General features: G+C 41.0%; 1 protein-coding gene across 2 annotated transcripts in view; it reads right to left on the reverse strand.

Moving 5' to 3' along the window:
- Positions 1–10815: 10815 nt before the first annotated feature.
- The window catches only part of slc4a11 (solute carrier family 4 member 11), a 35689-nt gene continuing 24373 nt past the window's right edge, over positions 10816–22131 (reverse strand). For both annotated transcript variants that reach the window (XM_023990303.1, XM_023990304.1), the window contains exons 17-20: positions 21381–21554; positions 20868–21063; positions 14696–14865; positions 10816–14353 (exon numbers count right to left, since the gene is read on the reverse strand). In XM_023990303.1, coding sequence (XP_023846071.1) covers positions 14287–14353; positions 14696–14865; positions 20868–21063; positions 21381–21554 — 607 coding nt within the window. In that variant the 3' untranslated portion in view covers positions 10816–14286. The remainder of the gene's footprint in view (positions 14354–14695; positions 14866–20867; positions 21064–21380; positions 21555–22131) is intronic.

Genomic DNA, 22131 nt, shown 5'->3' on the forward strand with positions numbered 1-22131 from the left:
TTTGAATCATGTCTGTAAGTATAACAGAACTTATGTAGCAGGCAAAACCCTTTGGACTAACCATTATTCTTTTTAAGTCACTGTCTGTTCAATGATTTTTCATTGGAATACTTGATTTACTTAATCACCGTTTTCAGTTCCTACCGCTTCCACTGGATGTCACCACTCTTTGGAAATAAGTTGAGGTTATTCCTTTGTGCAATGAAGAAGTAAGGCCACCTGGAAACAGTGTAACGTCATGTGTACTGTTTGAGAGTTGCGCAAGACTAGAAAAGTAGCGTTAGTTTGTTGATCTTCTGTATTGAAAACAGATAGACCCGTCTTCAATTTGATCGATTATTAACGTTTACAAATACCTTAAGTTGTATTACGAAAGTAGTTTGAAATGTTTTRGCAAAGTTTAGAGGTAATTTTTGAGATATTTTGTAGTGACTTTGCGCAAATTGGAAGCTGTTTTTTTCTGGATCAACCGCGCCAAATAAATGGACAATTTGGATATATATGGATGGAATTAATCGAACAAAAGGACCATTTGTGATGTTTATGGGACATATTGGAGTGCCAACAAAAGAATCTCGTCAAAGGTAAGGCATGATTTATATTTTATTTCTGCGTTTTGTGTCGTGCCTGCAGTGTTGAAATATGCTACACTCTCTTTGTTTACTGTTGTGCTATCATCAGATAATAGCATCTTATGCTTTGGCCGAAAAGCCTTTTTGAAATCTGACATGGTGGCTGGATTCACAACGAGTGTAGCTTTAATTTGGTATCTTACATGTGTGATTTAATGAAAGTTTGATTTTATATCATATATTTTTTTTTTTTTGCGCTCTTTTCCCTGGCTATTGGCCAAGTGGGATGCTACCGTCCCACATATCCCAGAGAGGTTTTAAGGACATAAATAGACATCTCGGTGAGAAATGTCATTTGGAATGGTAAACGTCCTAAAATTATTATGGAGGGATTTCTCTACCCAACTTTAAACTCTGCTATTGGGCATTTAAGCTAAGGTCACTGAGTATTTGGCTTGAATCTTCATCTGATGTGCGTTGGCGGAAATAGAGGAGGCCAATTCTCACCCAATTAGAATTCAGGACCTTCCTTCTTCTGAGATAAAGCTAAAAACAGCCTCATCTTTTATGGGATCTATTGTAAAAAAAAATATATCCCTTTGTTAATAGCTAGCTATCAAAATAAAACAAACACTTATGTTTGGTTCACATCTCTTCATAGCTCTAACAAGCAAACAGACTTTATAACTGGTACTTGGTGGTCTCTTTTTTAATAGCAGCTAGCCAACTAACGCTAACTATGGACAGACATCATAGCGATGAAGTAGCTTAACTTAGCTAGATAACTTGATAGAAAATGTTTCTAACAAGGAAGAAAGGGAACTTACCCGAAATGCCCAGACAAATAGAATCGCCTGCCAGAGACTTTTTTCCCGCTGTCAAAGTAACTTTTCCACATTAACATTTAACATTACATTTAAGTCATTTAGCAGACGCTCTTATCCAGAGCGACTTACAAATTGGTGCATTCACCTTATGACATCCAGTGGAACAGCCACTTTACAATAGTGCATCTAAATCTTTTAAGGGGGGGGGGGGTGAGAAGGATTACTTTATCCTATCCTAGGTATTCCTTAAAACCATAAATATCAAGGACTCCTTCAGAGGGATATACTACAAAGCTGTATCAATGAGTTAGCCAGCTAACATTGATAAACAACCAGAAATAACTGTTGATTTTCTTGTTCATTAAGAAAACCTATATGTGTTTGTGGTTGTTGAGTGAATTAGACCAAGCCCAATTCAAGCATATCAACAAAACAAAAGAGAAAAAAAGAAGATATTTAGGCAATTTAGCTGGCTACTTGAACCTGCTACTTGAACTTGAACCTTCAATTTAGCTGACTACTTGAACCTGCTTTGTAGTATACCTCTCAGGTATACTACAAATACATTATATACATAGTCTTAGCAAGCTCTTTGGCAGCAAGCTAAGCTTTTTTAGCTATAATATTTACCTAGTTAGCTTTGCAAACGTTAACCCAGCTAGCTAACTAGCATCAAGTGTAGGCGATAGAAAAATGTCTTCTTGTTCTAACTGTGTCCATAGTGTACAGCAGCTGCCATAGAGCTCGCCAGCTTGTAGTCCTAAAAACAGATATGAGTTAACTCTGGTTCGTTCAGTCCGTCCTATGGGGAAAGTTAATGGGGAAAGAATAGGGTGTTGGGATAAATGCAGAAAATAAGGTCTGAGGTTAACACAGGCTTAGGAGATCTTATACATTTGGTTCTGTGAGATAATATCATTCAGTTAACATGACCTTTATGAATTGTGAAGCCTTTTATGTGCTTTTTGTCCATTAATTCTAATCCACATACCATGAAACTGAATCTCAAATAGACGCCTGTCCCTTTTAATAGGGACACACATTTCAGCAAATAACCTCCTGTTTCAAATAAACACAGGGTGTAAATGAGTTGTTTAGGAGTGTACTTCAGTGAGTACTGTAAAGATTACACAAAATAAGAACATTATTGCCATGCATGAAACAGCAGGGTGATTTGACATGTTTGTAATGAACACGAGGGGCGACAGAGAGCTGGTTTCAAGCGCAGGGCGCAGCAGGTGTTTATTGCATAGGACCACAGGGGCAGGCAGAAGGCCATACACAGGGGGTCCAAAAGGGCAACAGTACAGGCAGGGAAAAGGCTAGTAAAGTAGTCCGGGGGATCAGGCAATAGGTAGATAACAGGAAGTCCGATAGGCTAAAGTACAGGCAGGGAATAGGCAAAAACTATCATACACGGGATAATTAAATTACGGGGAAACCAGAGCTCTGAAGATGTGTGTCACAAAACAAACAATACCTCACAGTGATGGGTTGCAAATAACTGAACTAAATAGTGTGTGATAATGACATACAGGTGTGTGAACAGGTGATTAGAATTCAGGTGATTGGGATCTGGAGAGTGAGCTGCGTTCAGTGGATCTAGGTGTTTGAGGGTGTGAGCTGGAAAGTGGGCTGGAAAGTGGGCTGCGTTCAGGGGATCTACGTGTTTGAGGGTGTGAATTGGAAGCAGACATTGCAATGTTCGGAAGCAGACATTGCAATGTTCGGCTTAACTAGTGGTATTCAATGTTTGTCCAGGGATGGATAAACATCTATGGTGAAGTGAAAGTGGGTAAGGGTTAAGGTTGACGGTTAAGCATAAACAACTCAACGATTAAGTTGCCCCTAGTGGATGGTTTTAAAGGCATCTCCCAATGTCCTGGGAACCTGGACAAACGTTGAATACTAAAGTCTTTCTGGTGTGATCGTGTTGCAACTACAGGGGATACAAGGTGCAATAACTAAGAGAATGGTACTGAAACACAAAATAAGGGATATACATATGATATACAGCCTATAGTCTCTGCGATGGATTTGTTACTATAATGTTTATACTGGTCATACTGGTCACAATAAACAGTGTGGGAGGTTTTTCAACATTTTATTTAGCAAAAGCTGTTTGCAGTAAGGAAATAGACGCCTGGCTCAAATAGAAGCCTGTCTCTAATAAGCGTCGTTGTGTTCATTGATTGAAGCAAATAAACCCCTGGGCTATTAACTGATTTTCCCTTTCAGTCAGTCACTCGATATAACATACTATGGAGGAGTCAACGACCAATCATATTTACCTGAAGAAAACAGAAATCACACCCAATGGGTGCCGAGCCCGCCCTCGGAAGCCTCGCCTTCCTAGCTATAATACCAGTGCTAGCATCCATTTCCTCAATTCTTTGCTCTTCAGCTCCCCTGAAGAAAGAATGAATCACGCAATTTTCAAACTGTTCATGCAGACGAAGACTATGAGATTTGGCTCCGGCTTAGGTGTCTTTTATTGGGGAGAGAGTACTCATCCCCCTAGTTGTTGCGAGTTTTTGGTCTTGGTTTCGGTTATGTGTTTGCTAAAAATCCACTACTTTCTGCTCTGCTTGTGTAGCCAGTGCTTCCTTGCTTGAGGTAGATGGCCAGTGGTTAAGTTCAAAAAGGCTAACCAGCCAAGTTTGAAACACCGACCGTGCCCTAGTGCTGTCCTGTTTACCTGGGGTGGCTTTGGCTCAGACCAATTGATGTGACCAATGTCGCACACTGGGCTCAACTTCCATTGGATGTTGGGCCTACTTTGTGAGAAAGATTTGGGCTGCTGGCGAAGGGTCTTCCGGCAAAGCAACCTCGGGAATTGGGATGTCTGAGGCCGGGAAAGAGCAGTAGCGGTGGTCGGAGTTGATAGGGGTGTCATCCCAACCGAGTGAGGCTCACTCCGGTTTCTCTGGCAGTGTTCAGAGTCCAGATTCAAGGAATGATATACTATCCTTGGTTGGCTCTGGAGGGTTTTCAGAGTGTAAAATGGACGACATCATTCTGGGACAGTCTAAAGCCCCGGCTTTGGATTCGGCATGAGAGAGTGAACTATTAGACCGTCTTCTCCCCCGCAGCGGAGTTCCTCCAAGTTTTGGGGAAGGTATTTAGCTCTTGTCCCTGCAGCGGTGAAGTGTTGCTTATCCCTGTTTAAAGATTTCGCCGACGAGCAAAAGTACACCTGGAATGTCCTTCATTCAGCCAGGCTGGTGCTACCAGGTTATGGCGAATTAATGAATGTACATGGTATGGAAGAAGGGGCTCATTTGCACACCGCCTATGGATGGAAGAGTGTGAAAAGCTGTCATCAAGGCAAAGGGTAGCTACTTTAAAGAATCTCAAATATAAAATACATTTTGATTTGTTTAACACTTTTCTGGTTTCTACATAATTCCATATGTGTTATTTCATAGTTTTGATGTCTTCACTACATTCTACAATGTAGAAAAAAGTAAAATAAAATAAAAACCTTGAATGAGTAGACGTATTCAAACTTTTGACTGGTACTGTATATATACAGTGCCTTCAGAAAGTATTCATACCCTTGACTTATTCCACATTTTGTTGTTGCTGCCTGAATTCAAAATGGATTTAAAAGAAATGCTCACCCATTTACCCACAATACCCGTAATGACAAAGTGAAAACGTATTTTTTGCAAATTTACTGAAAATAAAACACAGAAATATCTCATTTACATGAGTATTCATACCCCTGAGTCAATACATATTATAATCACTTTTTGTAGTGGTTAAAGCTTTCTGGGTAAGTCTCGAAGAGCTTTACTCACCTGGATTATAAACTTTTTGCCCATTGTTCTTTTTTAAATTCTTCAAGCTCGGAAAATTTGGCTGTTGATCATTGCTAGAAAACCATTATCAAGTCTTGCCATAGATTTTTGGCCACTCAGGAACATTCACTATCTTCTTGGTAAGCAACTCCAGTGTAGATTTTGTCTTGTGTTTTAGGTTATTCTCCTGCTGAAAGGTGAATTAATCTCCCAGTGTCAGGTGCAAAGCAGACTGAACCAGATTTTCCTCTAGGATTTTGCCTGTGCTTAGCTCCATTTTTTTCCTTTTTTTTTATCATAAAAAACTCTCCAGTCCTTAATGATTATAAGCATACCCATAATATGATGCAGCCACCACTATGCTTGAAAATATGGAGATGGGTAGTGTGTAATGTGTTGTATTGGATTTGCCCCAAAAAGTGAATTGCTATGCCAAATGTTTTGTAGTATTACTTTAGTGCCTTGTTTTATACAGGATGCATGTTTTGGGATATTTTTATTCTGTACAAGCTTCCATCTTTTCACCCTATCAATTAGGTCAGTATTGTATAATATTGTTGTTCCATCGTCAGTTTTCTCCTATCACAGCCATTAAACTGTAACTGTTTTAATGTCACCATTGGTCTCATGGTGAAATCCCTGAGCGGTTTCCTTCCTCTCCGGCAACTTAGTTAGGAAGGATGACTGTATCTTTGTAGTGACTGGGTGTAATGATACACTATGCAAAATGTAGTTAATAACTTCACCATGCTCAAAGGGATATTCAATGTCTGCTTTTTCATTTTTACCCATCTACCAATAGGTGCTCTTCTTTGTGAGGCATTGGAAAACCTTCCTGGTCTTTGTGGTTGAATCTGTGTGCAAACACAGAGGTGCACCTCTTCTGAAAGGTTGCATTTGACGGCTAGGGGTTTACCCTCGAACCTGATTATGACTATACAGTTGGCGCATGCGCCTTTCATGAGAGGATTGCATACATATAAGTGGAGAGCGTTTGAGGTTCGCTTTATGCACGAATGGATAGGACCAATGATATCCGTGTTGGTGAGCTTTTTGTCTGTTTCGCTAATCCAGCTCGGGATAGGATGTTTTCTAAGCAACGTCTCTCATTGGATTGTGGAATCTCTCTCTCTGACATATGAAAGCAAAGCACAAGGGTTGCCTAGCGGTGTGTGTGTTCACACTAGAGGTGTGGTGGCTCCTTGGGCATTGTCCAGGGCATAACAATTGGTGATATCTCTGCTGCAGCGAGTTGGGGTTTGCGACACACCTTTGAGGTTTTATCGCTTGGATGTAACTGCTCCAAGTGTGGCTGATAGTGTTTTTATTGCTGGGCCCGCGATTGAGTGTTAGGCAGGAAGCAGGTTGCACATTTATCCAGGTTACCACAGTTCCCAGTAGGTTGGAGCCTTCAAATGAAAGTTTATTCGCCACGTGCGCCGAATACAACAGGTGTAGACCTTACAGTGAAATGCTTACTTACAGGCTCTAACCAACAGTGCGAAAAAGGTATTAGGTGAACAATAGGTAAGTAAAGAAATAAAAACAACAGTAAAAAGACAGTGAAAAATAACAGTAGCGAGGCCATAACAGTAGCGAGGCTACATACAGGCACCGGTTAGTCGGGCTGATTGAGGTAGTATGTACATGTAGATATGGTTAAAGTGACTATGCATATGTGATGAACAGAGAGTAGCAGTAGCGTAAAAGAGGAGTTGGCGGGTGGTGGGTGGCGGGACACAATGCAGATAGCCCGGTTAGCAAATGTGCAGGGGCACTGGTTGGTGGGGCCAATTGAGGTAGCATGTACATGAATGTATAGTTAAAGTGACTATGCATATATGATAAACAGAGAGTAGCAGCAGCGTAAAAGAGGGGTTGGGGGGAAGGGGCACATAATGCAAATAGTCCGGGTAGCCATTTGATTACCTGTTCAGGAGTCTTATGGCTTGGGGGTAAAAACTGTTGAGAAGCCTTTTTGTCCTAGACTTGGTACTCCGGTATCGTTTGCCATGCGGTAGTGGAGAGAACAGTCTATAACTGGGGTGGCTGGGGTCAATGACAATTTTTAGGGCCTTCCTCTGACACCGCCTGGTGTAGAGGTCCTGGATGGCAGGCAGCGTAGCCCCTGCGATGTACTGGGCCGTACACACTACCCTCTGTAGTGCCTTGCGGTCAGAGGCCGAGCAATTGAATTTGGATTTACCAAATGGAGGGCGAGGGAGATTTTTGTACACGTCTCTGTGTGTGGAGTACAGGTGATCTAGAATTTTTTTCCCTCTGGTTGCACATTTAACATGTTAATGGAAATTAGGTAGAAATTATTTAAGTTTCCTTGCATTAAAGTCTCCGGCCACTAGGAGCGCCGCCTCTGGGTGAGTGGTTTCCTGTTTGCTTATTTCCTTATACAGCTGACTGACTGCGGTCTTTGTGCCAGCATTTGTCTGTGGTGGTAAATAAACAGCCACGAAAAGTATAGCTGAAAACACTCTAGGCAAGTAGTGTGGTCTGCAATTCACCACAAGATACTCTACCTCAGGCGAGCAAAATCTAGAGACTTCCTTAGATTTCGTGCACCAGCTGTTGTTGACAAATATGCACAGATCTTAGTCTAATCCGAGGTGATTGATCGCTGTCCTGATATCCAGATGCTCTTTTTTGCCGTAAGATACGGTTGCCGAAACATTATGTACAAAATAAGTTACAAATAACGCGAAAAAAACACATAATAGCACAATTGGTTGGGTGCCCGTAAAACTGCTGCCATTTCTTCCGGCGCCACTTGGGCACATTATCAGGGTTACCACAGTCTCCTGTAGGTTTCAGCGTTAGGCTGCTGTGGCACTGCACAAGTACACAGGTTACTGCAGGTTTCCTTTAGGTTTGAGCCTCTGGCTGCCATGGTTCATTGACTCTGGTCAATGCTATGCAGTGCGCGTGTGCGCTTTACCAAGTCACAACAGGTGTTGTTTTGGACTTGTGCTTTCATGTATGAGTTCTGACATTTCAGGCTTGCAAGGTAAGTATTGTTCTTGGAACCGTAGGGTCTATGGACTTGGGCTGTAGTGGCGGCGTGTCAGTATGCATTGCCAAGTTGCAGCAGATTCTGGTTCCCTATATGAGGCTGTGACAGTTCAGCCCTCATGAGGCTCTGACAGTTTAAATCAAATCAAATCAAATTGTATTTGTCACATACACATGGTTAGCAGATGTTAATGCGAGTGTAGCGAAATGCTTGTGCTTCTAGTTCCGACAATGCAGTAATAACCAACAAGTAATCTAACCTAACAATTCCACAACTACTACCTTATACACACAAGTGTAAAGGGATAAATAATATGTACATAAAGATATATGAATGAGTGATGGTACAGAACGGCATAGGCAAGATGCAGTAGATGGTATAGTGTACAGTCTATACATATACATATGAGATGAGTAATGTAGGGTATGTAAACATAAAGTGGCATAGTTTAAAGTGGCTAGTGATATATGTATTACATAAAGATGGCAAGATGCAGTAGATGATATAGAGTACAGTATATACATATACATATGAGATGAGTAATGTAGGATATGTAAACCTTATATTAAGTGGCATTGTTTAAAGTGGCCAGTGATACATTTTTATATAATTTCCATCAATTCCCATTATTAAAGTGGCTGGAGTTGAGTCAGCATGTTGGCAGCGGCCACTAAATGTTAGTGGTGGCTGTTTAACAGTCTGATGGCCTTTAAGTGTCTTGGTTAAGTTTTAGGGAAAATGTGGCTTCTGTAACCCTTTTTTGAAGCCGGTGGAACCTGTATGTGTTTGGGCTGCTATGGGCCTCCTAGTTTGGTAACCTCTGAGCCGGCTTGGGGCGTGATTGTATGTCCCCGTAGAATGTTATACAGAGTGACCGACTGAAAGGAAGTATACAGTTATGAATATAACCACTGTTCCCTGAAAGAGGGAATGAGGTGTAACATGTTTTTTCCCAGCGGGATTTCTGCTCGCTGAAATGGGTGCAAGCCTGTTGGGTGTGATTTCATTTTTCTTCCAGTGAATATGATTGGTCGTTGACTCCCATATAGTATGTTATACCTCATTCCCTTCTTTAGGGAACAGTAGTTATATTATAACTGTATGTTTTACGGTAATAATTTGAATGTCCTGTTGCTTCAGGATTATTTTCCTGCTGTAGCAAACTGTTTCAAATTAAGATCCTATATCTGGATCCTAAAGATTTGGTTCTGTTTTGTCTTGAAGTGGAGCAGAATTTATCACAACAAAGGATCTGAATGAAAAGTTCTGATAAACTGTCAGCTATTAGCATACTGTTGCTAATACAAAAGTATTGTACTATTCAAATGACTCTTCAATCTACCCGCCGTGGCTGGTGGTTTTTGCAGATTGTATTCTTGTCTTAAGTCTCCCCATCCATTTTCAATGTATCRTGGTTTTTAAACAGGAGAATTGAATAAATTTGGCTTTTTCCACAATGTTGTGCTTATGAGTTTCTGTCTCGAAATAGCCAGCATCGACGTAGGCATACGAGAACGGCCTGTGTATGGTAATTGTGAAGGAGTTGTGCGGTAGTATTGATCAGTTTCTTTAACACTGATTGCTGCCTGCCAGCATGGAAGTTCTGGAATCACATTTCTATTCCTCAAAGATGGGATGTCATCCAGAACCTATTTGAGGTTTGTAATTCACACAAACGTTTGAGCTGTATATGTTAACTCACCTAGATTTATTGTAAATTTATCTTAAGTGAAATCAAAGTTTATCCATTGATAGGAGTTCAAGTATTTTACAATTCCATTACTGTAGGACTCCAGAGTGGCGCAGTGGTCTAAGGCACTGCATCTCAGTGCAAGTGTCCCTGGTTTGAATCCAGGCTGAATCATATCTGGCTGTGATGGGGAGTCCCATAGGGTGGTGCACAATTGGCCCGGGGTAGGCTGTTATTGTAAATAAGAATTTGTTCTTAACTGACTTGCCTAGTAAAATAAATAAAAGGACTGGGATTCAATCCAACCACGCTATGTCAACACTGTACATTTTATAGGCAATGTTGGTAAACCCTGCATATGTCGGCTCAATCCACATTTTCATTGTGTTTTTTYGACCTCATAATGTGGAAATATAATAAAAAAATACAAGGAAATCATGTTTTTGACTGCACTTCCCTTAAAAAAAGTCCACTCTACTCTGAAGTGTTGAAGGCAACACATAACTCATCTGCCCCAGCAGTGATCTTTAGGTCACAGTTTGTTCAGAACACCTTTTGAAATGTATACATTGGCTTCAAAAGCAGTGACACTAGAAACCACTGCAAAGAACAGCTGACAAGTAACAAGTCTGACAATAAGACTACACAGAACTCTCCTCTGAAGATCCAGGTTTAGGTTATTCTAGGTGGGCTTATAGTGCCATCTATTGGGACAATTGCACAGGGTGAATTCTCTCACAGTTCTGCAATGCTGTGAAACCATTAACCAATAACTCGAAAGGGAGGACTGTTTTACACGTCTTCAGAATGAGGTAATACAGTACAGAAAGTGCAAATAGAGCAATATAAACATGTTAATCTGTCGCAGTATGATTATAAATAAATACAAACATTCAAATAATTTAAAAGGCTTTATTCGTTTGGTAACAGCTTAAACAGCAGGAAAGCAGTATACTGTGCAACATATTTGTTTGTTTTACATTAATATCCTGTATGTTACTTTGTAGTTGCAGAAGTTATGGCTCTTTTGCATTGCAATCTGGCCAATTCATTGTGAATTGATTTTGTATAAGTATCCAAAAATATTGAACTACAGTATAAACAACCATGACTATCTGCAGACCCCAGCCTAAAACCAAAACAATGTTAATCTTTCTAAATGTTTATCTTATTCATATACAACAATACAATGAGCTTAAACATGTTATATAAAGGTAGGGTGTGGGTCAGGGGCAGCATTAGATAATGCCTTGTGTTGTACAGAATTTCTCATAATACAATAAGAAGAGAGGTTAAAGAGTATGTTAAATATATAAGCAACTATATAGATAAAGCAACTACATAGATTAAGCAACTACTGTACGTCAATCAATCACATTTATTTATAAAGCCCCTTTTACATCAGCCGATGTCACAAAATGCTATACAGAAACCCAGCCTAAAACCCCAAACAGCAAGCAATGCAGATGTAGAAGCACGGCTTATACATAACAAATAAAAAAGGTGAAAATTGTGGTCCATCCAGATTTCAATTTCAGTCAACAACCGGTTGCAACCCAGTCACAGTCTTGTACTCTTGGAGTCAAAGTGCCTTAACATGTACTGGGTCAAAGACGAGACGTGTAAATTTGGTGTCCGAAGGCCATTCATTTTACAGAAAAATCTAAATATGTGTGAATATAATATTAAATCACTCAACTCTTACCCTTCTTTTCACCCAGAAATATTTGTGTTGCAAACTATTAAATTAAGGGAGTTAATGAGCTCTAAAGTGTCAAAATGTCCTTCAGTGTAACTGTCCGGGTAAAAATTCTAATGACAAAAGTGTTTTTAAAATGTAGAAATTCATCCTAAAAATATAAATGAACACCCATGGCATAATTGTGTTAGTGTTTGCAACAATATATAGAATAATAGGCGACATACTGTATCTAAAAAATATTTTAAAACTTTAATAACTTTTGTCCGGAATTTTGAGTTTCATCAATGTCATTCAGTATAACAGGTAAGGTAAGGTAAAAAGCCATTTTAAAGYATATCACATGATGGTAATCATGTGACAGTGTGTGACATCACAAAGAAGACCCATTGAAGACCCTCTATCAATGTGATGAGGTGAGTAAATCTCTCTGAAATATTTGATGATTTCACCTTTTCACCCTTTAGTAACCTTTGTAACGAAAATGCATGTCCTTCAGTACAACACTGAAAATATACTTTTAATCTTATTATTTTATAAAAAGCTCTATTAAATATAAAAAAGTAAGGATAATCTTTATAGGTCAATGTCATTAATTTATATAGATGGCCAAGGAACTGCCTGTTAAATATGTTTATGCATGAAATCCATCCTTAAGTATCACACTTTTGTTCTTCAGCACAACAAAAGTTTCATGTTATACCACAATGTCACCCGTTATGCTGAATGACAGTAGCTTTGTTATCCATGTTTTCACTAGTTTACAACATTTAATCATGCAATTCATATTTACTTGTTGTATGAATACTGAATATTATCATTGTAAACAATTTTATGACATTTTAAGGTATTTCATGGCACATTATCTTTATACTGTAGATGCCGTTGTCTAATAAGGAGAGGGCTGCACGACACAGACAAAAGATTAATGCAGATCCAGTTGCTAGGGATGAAAGACTAGCCAGAAGAAAAGCAAGGTTTTGTTTTCATTGTTTCATGCTACTGTCAGCAACAGAATAGGATATAATAGGATATAAAGCTGGGTGGATAATACTTAACATTAAGTTGCACTATTACACTGTAGTTAATGTTTTATTGCACTGCAGTTAAGGTATAACTGATGGATTATATTAGTTAATATAATATTACACACACACACACAATTATGGATTAAAAATGGATTTTGGTTAATAGCTGCTTCATTTGTGTACCTGCATTAAATAGAAATTGACCAGTTACAGTGTAACAATGTATAATTATAACATTAACTATCATGTAATAATTGTGTAATAATGCAATTTAATGCAACGTAAAGTGTTGCCACAGGCTCAAATTATAGTAAAGTCATTATTATTAACATTAGCAATGAAATAGTAACAAAACATGTTTGGGAGAGAAAAGRAGAGGGAGTTGATTTAACTTTTAAACTTTGATTAAGTGTTATCATTGTATAGCCTACTTTTAATAGACTACTAATAACATTTCATGGATGTGAATCCTATTCTGTGCCAGTGTCATAACTATTACATTTTCGTTTTTTAGCTATCAGAGAAGAAAGAAGGATGTCAATCCTGATCATCCACCCATCCATACAATGACACAATCTGATGCTGAAAAAGAGGGAAAAATGTAGATTAAATTAGAGGAGACACCATGAAAGAATCAAACAAATGAATGTGGTGATCAACTTAACTCCAGTATCCACTGGAGGAAACTCTTTTGATCAGCCCCCTGAACAACTTGTACAAGTACAACATGAACCTGCACCTCCAGAGCTGGAGCAACCATCTGAGTCCTTGAAAAATACTATTGTGGCTACTAATAATAGTTCATTATTGTTGTTGCTGAAGGAATCACATTTAATCAATATTTTTGGGCCGTAGTGATATGTGTCATTCAGGGTAACAAAATATTGTCGTACAGTATAACACCAGTATTTTATATKAAAATGCAGTAACTTTGTTTTGTTGACTCAGATAGACAAAACCAAATCTCAAAGGATGAATTGAAAGATATTTTTGTCGATTTTACAATTTCTTTCAGTGTAAGGCAGGAAGTTTATGTAAAAAACCTTCAATAAATGTTGAGTTGTACCTGTGACACATAAAATATGTGGTATTCAAAATAAAATAATGTCATATTTTCTGGGTAGTTATATTTCTGCCAGTCTAAGCATGGATATAACCTTGGAATTATGAAAAATGGGCATACATTTTTTTTTAACACTTAGTGTTATACTGAATGACATTTTACTGGGGTACATTCATATGAATCACACATTTTTTATTATTGCCTTTATTCTTGAATATAACTAATATAAGGGCATATGTGACACTCCAATGAACATAAAAAAGGATTTGAAGGGAATTGTAATTGCTGTTTTATTTTTTTGCTACTTTGAAAACCTTATACGCCTTTGACCCAGTTTACAAAATACATTTTGTATTTTTTGGGCCAAATCAATTCATAGAGCTGAAGATTTGCACTGTAGTGCGATTTTAATTGAACGGTAATTTCTGATTGAGCCGACAGCACCTTCTTTGAATGCAGTCTCCGCAAATGCGGGAACATTATCTTTAAATTTCTATTGAGCTTTAGCGCAGGTCTTCAGCGCTACAGATTGAATCAAGGCCTTGGTATCAGTCCTTTCAGAGTTCTCCCTCTGTCTGTCTACATGTGCTGGGAATCCATGATGTCCAGATACTTCGCCTCGATTACCCTTGGCAGCAGGTTAGTCCTGGTGAAGAGATACAGAGACACATTAAACCCAATTAATTCAAAATCAAACTCACTACTGTAGTAAGTGTCATTGAACTACAGTCTTGGTTGTTTTCAATGGTAAATACACCTGTTATACTCTTTGTTAATAGAAAGCCACAACAATCAATTATTGGTGATCTTGAATATTTAACCATGGGAATCAACCAAGCATGTTTTTCTAACCACTAGAGGCTACTGCTACCCTTTGTTCAAAGCCGAAAGCCCCTGGTTCAGATTCCCAGTTTTTTGTGGACTTCTCTGCCCCCTGCTGGTCAGGAGGTACAATAAAATGTGTTATATTTAATTATGTAACTGTTACCTGATGGGAATGAGTAGGATCATCAAGAAGGGGAAGATCATCTTAATATAGGGCAGAGGGTACATGCCAAACGCACACAGGATGATCAACTGCAGTATCTGCAGGGCTGTGAAGAAGTGCACCTTCTTCTGGGGCACCCTCCGAATGTAGTGGGTGGGAGGGTAGGAAGTCTGAGGGGAGGGAGAGGAGATGGTTTAACATCATGGTTGACTAGGACGTCTGAGGGGAGGCAGAGGTAGAGGAGATGGTTGAACATCATGGTAGACTAGGACGTCTGAGGGGAGAGAGAGGAGATGGTTTAACATTGTGGTTGACTAGGACTTCAGAGGGGAGAGAGATGGAGAAGAGATGGTTTAACATCTTGGTTGACTAGGACCTCTGACGGGAGGCAGAAGGAGAAGAGATGGTTTAACATCATGGTTGACTAGGACATCTGAGGGGAGGGAGAGGAGATGGGGGAAGATCTTCAATGGTAAGTGATTTATTTTATCGCTATTTCTGACTTTTGTGACACCTCTGCTGGTTTGGAAAATGTTTTTAATGCTTTTGTGTGTGGGGCACACATCAGATTATCTCATGGTATGCTTTCACCGTAAAGCCTTTTTGACATCTGACAAGGCGGTTGGATTAACAAGAAGTTAAGCTTTTAAACAATGTAAGACACTTGTATTTTCATGAATGTTTGACTAGGATGTCTGAGGGGAGGCAGAGGGAGAGGAGATTGTTGAACAACATGGTTGACTAGAACGTCTGAGGGGAGGGAGAGGGAGTGTAGATGGATTAGCATCATGGTTGACTGGGACGTGTGAGGGGAGGCAGAGGGAGAGGAGATGGTTTAACATCATGGTTGACTAGAATGTCTGAGGGGAGGTAGAGAGAGAGGAGATTGTTTAACCCTTTTAGCTGCTCTGCTATTCACCATTATATCACTTATTGCAAATATAGATATATATTTCTACAACAAGGACGACGCACAATACATTCTCCAAACACCCCACAGGGCCGACATCCCAGTTATTTGCAAGAGGAAGCGACGAAGGTACAGAGGACAAAGAGCCGGATGCCTCGTAAGGACCCGGAGAAGGAGACAGGGAAAGCTGCCATTACTGTCAATACTACTCGCCAACGTGCAATCATTGGACAACAAATTAGACGAGGTACGATCACGAATGTCCTATCAACGGGACATCAAAAACTGTAATATCCTATGTTTCACGGAATCGTGGCTGAATGACGACATGGATATTCAGCTAGCGGGATATACACTGCACCGGCAAAATAGAACAGCACACTCCGGTAAGACGAGGGGGGGCCGGTCTGTGCATATTTTTAAACAACAGCTGGTGCACGAAATCTAAGGAAGTCTCTAGATTTTGCTCGCCTGAAGTAGAGTATATTGTGATAAATTGCAGGCCACACTACTTGTCTAGAGAGTTTTCAGCTATACTTTTCGTGGCTGTTTCATTTACCACCACAGACAAATGCTGGCACTAAGACCGCACTCAGTCAGTTGTATAAGGAAATAAGCAAACAGGAAACCACTCACCCAGAGGCGGCGCTCCTAGTGGCCAGAGACTTTAATGCAGGGAAACTTAAATCAGTTCTACCAAATTTCTATCAATATGTTAAATGTGCAACCAGGGGGAAAAAAATTCCAGATCACCTGTACTCCACACACAGAGACACTTACAAAGCTCTCCCTCGCCCTCCATTTGGTAAATCCGACCACAACTCTATCCTCCTGATTCCTGCTTACAAGCAAAAATTAAAGCAGGAAGCACCAGTGACTCGGTCTATAAAAAAGTGGTCAGATGAAGCAGATGCTAAACTACAGGACTGTTTTGCTATCACAGACTGGAACATGTTCCGGGATTCTTCCAATGGCATTGAGGAGTACACCACATCAGTCACTGGCTTTATCAATAAGTGTATCGAGGACGTCGTCCCCACAGTGACTGGACGTACATATCCCAACCAGAAGCCATGGATTACAGGCAACATTCCCACTGAGCTAAAGGGTAGAGCTGCTGCTTTCAAGGTGCAGGACTCTAACCCGGAAGCTTACAAGAAATCCTGCTATGCCCTGCGACGAACCATCAAACAGGCAAAGCGTCAATACAGGGCTAAAATTGAATCATACAACACCGGCTATGACGCTCGTCTTATGTGGCAGGGCTTGCAAACTATTACAGACTACAAAGGGAAGCACAGCCGCGAGCTGCCCGTGACATGAGCCTACCAGACGAGCTAAATTACTTCTATGTTCGCTTCGAGGCAAGCTACACTTGCAGCTGATGCATGAGAGCATCAGCTGTTCCGGACAACTGTGTGATCACACTCTCCATAGCCGACGTGAGTAAGACCTTTAAACAGGTCAACATACACAAGGCTGCGGGGCCAGACAGATTACCAGGACATGCGCTCCGGCATGTGCTGACCAACTGGCAGGTGTATTCACTGACATTTTCAACATGTCCCTGATTGAGTCTGTAATACCAACATGTTTCAAGCAGACCACCATAGTCCCTGTGCCCAAGAACACAAAAGCAACCTGCCTAAATGACTACAGACCCGTAGTCATTTAGGAACCTGCCTAAATGACTGCAGACCCTACAGACGTCCATAGCCATGAAGTGCTATGAAAGGTTGGTAATGGCTCACATCAACACCATTATCCCAGAAACCCTAGACCCACTCCAATTTGCATACCGCCCAAACAGATCCACACATGATTGACTCTCTATTGCACTCCACACTGCCCATTCCCACCTGGACAAAAGGAACACTTATGTGAGAATGCTATTCATTGACTACAGCTCAGCGTTCAACACCATAGTACCCTCAAAGCGCATCACTAAGCTAAGGATCCTGGGACGAAACACCTCCCTCTGCAACTGGATCCTGGACTTCCTGACAGGCCACCCCCAGGTGGTGAGGGTAGGTAGCAACACATCTGCCATGCTGATCCTCAACACTGGAGCTCCACAGGGGTGCGTGCTCAGTCCTCTCCTGTACTCCCTGTTCACCCACGACTGCATGGCCAGGCACGACTCCAACACCATCATTAAGTTTGCAGACGACACAACAGTGGTAGGCCTGATCACCGACAACGACGAGACAGCCTATAGGGAGGAGGTCAGAGACCTGGCCGGGTGGTGCCAGAATAACAACCTATCCCTCAACGTGACCAAGACTAAGTAGATGATTGTGGACCACAGGAAAAGGTGGACCGAGCACGCCACCTTTCTCATCGACGGGGCTGTAGTGGAGCAGGTTGAGAGCTTCAAGTTCCTTGGTGTCTACATCAACAACAAACTAGAATGGTCCAAACACACCAAGACAGTCGTGAAGAGGCCACGACAAAGCCTGTTCCCCCTCAGGAAACTAAAAAGATTTGGCATGGGTCCTGAGATCCTCAAAATGTTCTACAGCTGCAACATCGAGAGCATCTTGACTGGTTGCATCACTGCCTGGTACGGCAATTGCTCGGCCTCTGACCGCAAGGCACTACAGAGGGTAGTGCGTATGACCCAGTACATCACTGGGGCTAAGCTGCCTGCCATCCAGGACCTCTACACCAGGCAGTGTCAGAGGAAGGCCCTAAAAATTGTCAAAGACCCCAGTCATAGACCTCAGTCATAGACTGTTCTCTCTACTACTGCATGGCAAGCGGTACCGGAGTGCCAAGTCTAGGACAAAAAGGCTTCTCAACAGTTTTTACCCAAAGGCCATAAGACTCCTGAACAGGTAATCAAATGGCTACCCGGACTATTTGCACTGTGTGCCCCCCTCAACCCCCCAACCCCTCTTTTTACGCTGCTGCTACTCTCTGTTTGTCATATATGCATAGTCCCTTTAACTATACATTCATGTACATACTACCTCAATTGGGCCGACCAACCAGTGCTCCCACACATTGGCTAACCGGGCTATCTGCATTGTGTCCCGCCACCCACCACCCGCCAACCCCTCTTTTACGCTACTGCTACTCTCTGTTCATCATATATGCATAGTCACTTTAACCATATCTACATGTACATACTACCTCAATCAGCCTGACTAACCGGTGTCTGCATGTAGCCTTGCTACTTTTATAGCCTCACTACTGTATATAGCCTGTCCTTTTACTGTTGTTTTATTTCTTTACTTACCTATTGTTCACCTAACACCTTTTTAGCACTATTGGTTAAAGCCTGTAAGTAAGCATTTCACTGTAAGGTCTACACCTGTTGTATTCGGCGCACGTGACAAATAAACTTGGATTTGATTTGATTTGACTGTAGATACATACGTTGAAGTTGAAAGTTTACATACACCTTAGCCAAATACATTTATTCTCAGATTTTCACAATTCCTGACATTTAATCCTAGTAAAAATTCCCTGACTTATGTCAGTTAGGATCACCACTTTATTTTAAGATTGTGAAATGCCAGAATAATAGTAGAGAAATGTATTTATTTCAGCTTTTATTTATTTCATTACATTCCCAGTGGGTCAGAAGTTTACATACACTCAATTAGTATTTTGAAGCATTGCCTTTAAATTGTTTAACTTGGGTCAAACGTTTCGGGTAGCCTTCCACAAGCTTCCCACAATAAGTTGGGTGAATTTTGGCCCATTCCTCCTGACAGAGCTGGTGTAACTGACTCAGGTTTGTGGGCCTCCTTGCTTGCACACGCTTTTTCAGTTCTGCCCACAAATTTTCTATAGGATTGAGGTCAGGACATTGTGATGGCCACTCCAATACCTTGACTTTGTTGTCTTTAAGCCATTTTGACACAACTTTGGAAGTATGCTTGGGGTCATTGTCCATTTGGAAGACCCATTTGCGASCAAGCTTTAACTTCCTGACTGATGTCTTGAGATGTTACTTCGATATATCCACATAATTGTCTTACCTCATGATGCCATCTATTTTGTGAAGTGCACCAGTCCCTCCTGCAGCAAAGCACCCCCACAACATGATGCTGCCACCCCCGTGCTTCACGGTTGGGATGGTGTTCTTCGGCTTGCAAGCCTCCCCCTTTTTCCTCCAAACATAACAATGGTCATTATGGCCAAACATTTCTGTTTCATCAGACCAGAGGACATTTCTCCAAAAAGTACAATCTTTGTCCCCATGTGCAGTTGCAAACTGTAGTCTAGCTTTTTTATGGTGGTTTTGGAGCAGTGGCTTCTTCCTTGCTGAGTGGCCTTTCAGGTTATGTCGATAAAGGTCTCGTTTACTGTGGATATAGATACTTTTGTACCAGTTTCCTCCAGCATCTTCACAAGGTCCTTTGCTGTTGTTCTGGGATTGATTTGCACTTTTCGCACCAAAGTACATTCATCTCTAGGAGATGGAACGCGTCTCCTTCCTGAGCGGTATGATGGCTGCGTGGTCCCATGGTGTTTATACTTGSGTACTATTGTTTGTACAGATGAACGTGGTACCTTCAGACGTTTGGAAATTGCTCCCAAGGATGAACCAGACTTGTGGAGGTTTCCAATTTCTTTTCTGAGGTCTTGTCTGATTTATTTAGATTTTCCCATGATGTCAAGCAAAGAGGCACTGAGTTTGAAGGTAGGCCTTGAAAAACATCCACAGATACACCTCCAATTGACTCAAATTAGGTCAATTAGCATATCAGAAGCTTCTAAAGCCATGACATAATTTTCTGAAATTTTCCAAGCTGTTTAAATGCACAGTCAACTTAGTGTATGTAAACCTCTGACCCACTAGAATTGTGATTCAGTGAATTATAAGTGAAATAATCTGTCTGTCAACAATTGTTGGAAAAATTACTTGTGTCATGCACAAAGTAAATGTCCTAACCGACTTGGCAAAACTATAGTTTGTTAACAAGAAATTTGAGTGGTTGAAAAACAAGTTTTAATGACTCCAACCTAAGTGTATGTAAACTTCCGACTTCAACTGTATAAATAGATACATATATATAATTAGATACATATATATATAAATAGATACATATTGTATAAATAGATACATACTGTATAGATTAGACAGACAGACAGACAGACAGACAGACATATGTTATGATACAGTATGGATGGATGGATGGAATAGACACCGCACGCACGCACGCACACACACACACACACACACACACACACACACACACACACACACACACACACACACACACATGCCCCTATTTTCCTCACTCTCACCTGTTCTTTGAGGAGGAGGAGTATGCGGTCAAACATCTGGTTGCCGTCGAGGGAGGTGGCTGCTATGTAGAGGAAAAGGCCGTAGAGGACAGGCTTGGGGATCCATTGCAGAGGGATGGGTAACAAGAACACTGACAGGCCGATCAGGATGTTAGCCGTCAGAGCCGTGATCCGCGTCTCCTTCACATTGACAATGCTTTAAACCGACAGAAACAGAAACAGGCATTCTTGAAGAGAGAGCCTCTTGTTTAGTCTCATTAGAAACACCCACCAGCAATCTTGTTTCAAGGGTCATTGAACAACAGATTCCAAATAGAATCTTGGAGATTGCACAGACTACAGGAATAAAAATGTTAAATGAACAATCTTCATTAAAGTAGGCTGAAGTTGGCTTCATATGGGACTGTTCAACCGTCCTTGTAAGTAACTGCTTCAAAAATAAATAAATACATGTTCACAACAAGTTATGCAGAAAACTGCCTCTAAATCTTTGCTCAAGCTGCCCTCACTCACGTTTCATAGAGGTGTCCCCCCTCCACGTGCAGCTCCACCTTGGCCAGCTGACGTGCGTGCAGGGAGGAGTGTGGGAATGCGGCGTGCATCCACGGCAAACCCAGACACGACATGAGGATGTTGATGAAGCCGGTCAGCATCAGGTCCCAGTGGAATGCAGTTCCCTTCAACAACCTGCAACATTATCACATAGACACAGAACACTTTGGCATTATACAATTCAGACATACATGGACTAATCGTGGACCATGGATGACATCGCGTTGGATAGGCTACCAACATACTGGCTGGATAGGCTACCAACGTGTTGGTTGAGCTGGTCAAAGCCAGTGCTTAATTTGTAAATCGGGAGGTGCCGGAACAAAAAGTGAGCGCTAGAGTGGGGCACCGAAAAGCATTGCATGCATATCATGATATTTGCGTAGTGGCATAGAGCAGTAGAGTAGAGGTAATTACAGAAGTAGCACACATGGGAGCCTAGGCCTTAGTGGCCTAGGGTCCGGGGCATATTGGGCCTTTAAAAAACGCATGTCATGCAATTCTACCTCATTTTACATGAATGTAGACTTTGGCATAATCTTTTTATGGAAATCTCAGACTTCCGACTTTAGTGTGTTCAAGAACTGGGTAATGGGGGAATTTAACACGGAATTCCAAGTGGGAACTCTTGAGTTAAAAGCACCATAATACCCCACAAATTATGGAAATGGCAGGCTACTTTGACACTGACAAACTGAGTATCTGAGATCAA

This window comes from Salvelinus sp. IW2-2015, linkage group LG6.2 (genome assembly GCF_002910315.2).
Source record: "Salvelinus sp. IW2-2015 linkage group LG6.2, ASM291031v2, whole genome shotgun sequence".
Classification (NCBI taxonomy): domain Eukaryota; kingdom Metazoa; phylum Chordata; class Actinopteri; order Salmoniformes; family Salmonidae; genus Salvelinus; species Salvelinus sp. IW2-2015.